This window comes from Aplysia californica, unplaced genomic scaffold (genome assembly GCF_000002075.1).
Source record: "Aplysia californica isolate F4 #8 unplaced genomic scaffold, AplCal3.0 scaffold00945, whole genome shotgun sequence".
Taxonomy (NCBI): Eukaryota; Metazoa; Mollusca; class Gastropoda; order Aplysiida; family Aplysiidae; genus Aplysia; species Aplysia californica.
In genome coordinates this window covers 90,406-94,378 of record NW_004798215.1, presented here as the reverse complement: position 1 = coordinate 94,378, position 3,973 = coordinate 90,406, and the positions used below count along the sequence as shown (strand labels likewise).

The following is a 3,973-nucleotide window of genomic DNA, read 5'->3' as shown; positions in this document are numbered from 1 at the left end:
GACAGCTCTGGTTGGGCATGGTAGGACAGGGTGTAAAAATCTAGGTTGTGTCAATGGGCAATGAAAGGTGTAAATTGTGTTGACGGGCAGGGCTGGAAGCAACCCACCTTGTGGTGTATTTGAATCGTGTTAACAGGGTAGGAAAATTTTGGCACTCATTCATTGGTTGATGTTTAATGGCGTAGGAAAATGTTGGCCATCTTTCATTGACAGGTGAAGTTTGAGGGAGTAGTAAAACAATCATTCCTTGACAGGTGAAGTTTGAGGGAGTAGTAAAACAATCATTCCTTGACAGGTGAAGTTTGCCAAAGAGACTCTGCCCATCACAATTGACGGTGACCACTCTACGGAGGAGGACAGCATACTGTTGACAGACATCGGCCTCTCTCAGCAGCCGTCCTGCTCCGAGGTGGACAGTGAGACGGCCGCCCTCCTGAACCAGAGCCCGAACAATAATCCCAACCTGCCTGGTCCAAAGACTGGAGCTGATGGTCTGAAAGACCGTTGTCCAGACGCCAGCAAGACGGCTGCTGCTGTTGATCATGATGGTCATGATGAGGACGACGCGGCCGCTGAGAAAAGGTGTTTACTGAGACGAGCGAGAGACAGCGAGGTTTACTTCAACGAGGATGAGGATGACTGCGATGATGATGACGAGGACGAGGAGGAAGATTTGGACGTGCAGTCGGACAGTCGGTATACGTCTAGCTATGTCACGGAGAACACAGAGGACAGCTTGACCGGAGCGCTGGACAACAGGGTGAGTCTTTTCCCCCCCCCCTCTGCGTAGCTAAGAGTCTTCGTCTCACTGTGTGTTTGTAAGTGTTTTTGCATAGAGCACAAAACGCAGCTGATAAAAACTTATCAATTTTTGGCCATATCACCCTGTAGATCAATCCATTCTTGGCTGCATAGACAGGCCGAAGGTCTTGAACTTGGATGGCCGCTGGATCAGAGAAATTAAATGAAATAGCTTAGACCAGTGCTTGCCAACCTCAATGATGATATCTCTCGCAAGTGGGTGGTTTGGTAATTTTGGTGGGCAGTGGGGATCACAAGGGTAGTGGCAGGGGCTATTTAATGCCCTGCCGGAGATACTCGTAAGTGGGCATAACAAAAATGTTAGCCTATCAAAGGTGACAAAAATGATAGCCTCTTAAAGATGACAAAAGTGAGCGTTGGCTTTAAGAAAAGGCTGACAAGCACTGGCTAAGAGTGATAGCTATTAAAACCTTTGTTAGTCACATGTTGAATATTGTCTGTTTGATGTTTTTAGGCTTTTATTTATTCATTCTCTATCACACATTTGTGCATTTATTCATAGTGTTGATGAGTGTTTGGTTCTAGTATAATTGTGGCCTCCCCTCCCTCTTTCACAATTGTCTGTGGATCTTTTGACAACTAAGAGGAAAATCTAAGAATTCTTTCTCGTATCATCCCAAGCCCTTACGTCTAATCTTAACCCTCAACTTAACAATAAAATAAATCATCGGATCTTATGTCTTAACTTGTGGTATATTTTTTTTGTAGCTTTATTAACATTATGAATATGCTTTTTAAAAAAAAATTGGAAGCAACTCTTCCCGGAGATATATCTAGCTTTGACAGTTGTGGAATGATATCTTAGGAGCACTTTTTGCAAGTGATAATTCTACTTTTGGGCTGGTTGCTTTCCCATTTTCATCCTATTCCTGCCAGAAAGTTTGCATTCATCTGGATTTATGTATTGAAAACTCATATGGACTTAAAACCCAACTGATTATCAGATAGAATGTTACAGATCTACGTGGGTGTACTCACAAACCTGTTTGTAAAGTCGTCGGCTTCGTGGTGTCCTCATGCGTTTTTAGTTAGTATGATTCTTTGCTTAATATCTGTGCACTTTTAATTTAGAAGAATTTTGGGGGGGGTTTTTTGTTGGGTTTTTTGGGGGGAGGGGGGTCGTTATTTATATGTGTTGTAAAGTTTTTGTTATGTAACTGTGTGTTAGTCTACGTGAGACTGTGTGTTACAATAATTAAGTGTTACGTTTTTGAAGCACGCTTATCATGTCAAGTGTTTGTTTGTTTGTTTGTGCATGTGTAAATGATGGTGTGTTTATCTGTGTAGTCATTGGTTAAATGTGTGATTGATGTGTGTCTTATTCTCCCACTGACCTGTTATTCAGTTGTTGGATATCTAAGTGGATTGTTTGTTCGTTTGTGCATCATGTGTAATTAATAGTGTGTTCGTCTTTGTTTGCCATTGGTTAAATCTTGTGCATTGTTTATTTGTTTACGCCTGTGGAAGTGATGACGCACGTTCCTGCTTCACCCACCGACCTTTTGTTCTCGTTGTTTTACCTCATGTGGATTGTTTGTTTATTTGTTTGTTGTTTGTGTGTGCATGTGTAATTGATTTGATGATGTGTGTACCCGATTCCCCCACTGACCTGTATTCTTGTTGTCTTACGTCATGTGGATTGTTTATTTGTTTGATTGTTTATTTGTTTGTTGTTTGTGTGTGCATGTGTAATTGATGATGTGCGTACCCGATTCCCCCACTGACCCGAGCTCCCATTGTTGGCTGCCTTCATCTAGAACTTATCTGCAGAGGTCAATGTACTCTCCGGCAGCCTCCACTGGCGAGCTGAGTTTGAAGGAGAGGTATTAACCCCTTGACTCCCGTTCTGGTTCCTTTGGTTACGCTCTGCGCTTTTCTGCTCTGAGAATGAACTTCCGCCGTGTACTTTAGAGACATTTCTGCTTTACGTTTTGAGTCCAGTTTCTCCGCTTGGTACAGTTCATGATATATCGATGGTGTCTGGCACCATCGGGCCAACTCCATAATTTTATCAATTTTTTTTGGTTTGTGTTTGTTCTTTTTGATTTTGGCATGCTAATTTTCCAGGATTTTGTCATATGTTTCTGCTTGTACATTTATTTATATTAAAAAATATTTTTTGCATGCCAGTTTGCAGTTAATGCAAATATAGATCTAGTCTTAATGCCATATGCATTATAGTGCGGTAAAAAATTCATGACGGAACTCATTGTCAAATATCTCCCCAACTGTCGAACAAATGTTCTCCAATTTTTGTACAATGACTTGTATCAATTTGTCTTAATCGATCAACCTTTTTGTAAACACCTGCTAGCTGTATTCTAGAAAATTCCTAATAAATACTAATAAAAAATCCAAGTTTTTGGTTTCTACAGATTTTTTAATGTTTACAACTGAGGCAATATTTCTTTTAATAACAAGTCCGTCAGGTTTTTCTAATGGGGACATTATGCTTATTGAACGCATGGTTTGAGAACCTTTGGTGCAGACATTGTGTTCACTATAAAAATAATTTCTTGTAACAAGTTTTGCAAGTAAAAGCTGTCATTGGTGAGCTGTGACGTAGGCCATATGTGTAATCAAAATGTGTGTGAGAAGCAGGAAGTGCTGTGAACAATACCATTTTACGTGTGACAGAGATTTCAAGTATTTTATAAAAATTTATGAAGAAACGTTTTTTAATCTAGCCCCAATTGTTGTGGAAAATATGATTTAGTTAAGACAAACTGATACAAACTGCTGTTCAAAGTAAGGATGACATTGATTCACCCGTTAAAGAGATATGTGAGGATAAGTTGTTCGACTAATTTTTGACCGTACTATAGACAATACCATTCGTAAATTTCGAGTCTCTCCATGAGCTCGTTTTAGTGGAGTCCAAAAGTGTATGGATGTGTTTCAGAGTGAGTTGATACCTTTTGTTTAATACTATGTTTTAACACAGTTTTGTAACAATTCAACTAATAGATCTAAATGGAACATTGACGTGAACGTTGAGTTGGAAGTTGTGTCTGACAGTTTAAGTACAGTCTGGGAGATGGCCCGTGTGATCTCTGGCACCTTCGATGTATGCAAAGTTATTGATCTGGGGATTTCAAAAGAGAAAATTCCTTGTAAATTTTTTTAACAGATCTACTTCTTATTTGGATTC

The 3,973-nt window shown here is 39.9% G+C and overlaps 1 protein-coding gene across 1 annotated transcript in view; it reads left to right on the top strand.

Moving 5' to 3' along the window:
• Positions 1–3,973, top strand: part of LOC101856848 (transmembrane protein 94) — a gene marked incomplete in the record, with an annotated part of 40,309 nt that overhangs the window by 21,727 nt on the left and 14,609 nt on the right. The window contains 2 exon segments of the mRNA XM_035973000.1: positions 296–760; positions 2,580–2,645. Of these exon segments, the coding sequence (XP_035828893.1) occupies positions 296–760; positions 2,580–2,645 (531 nt within the window).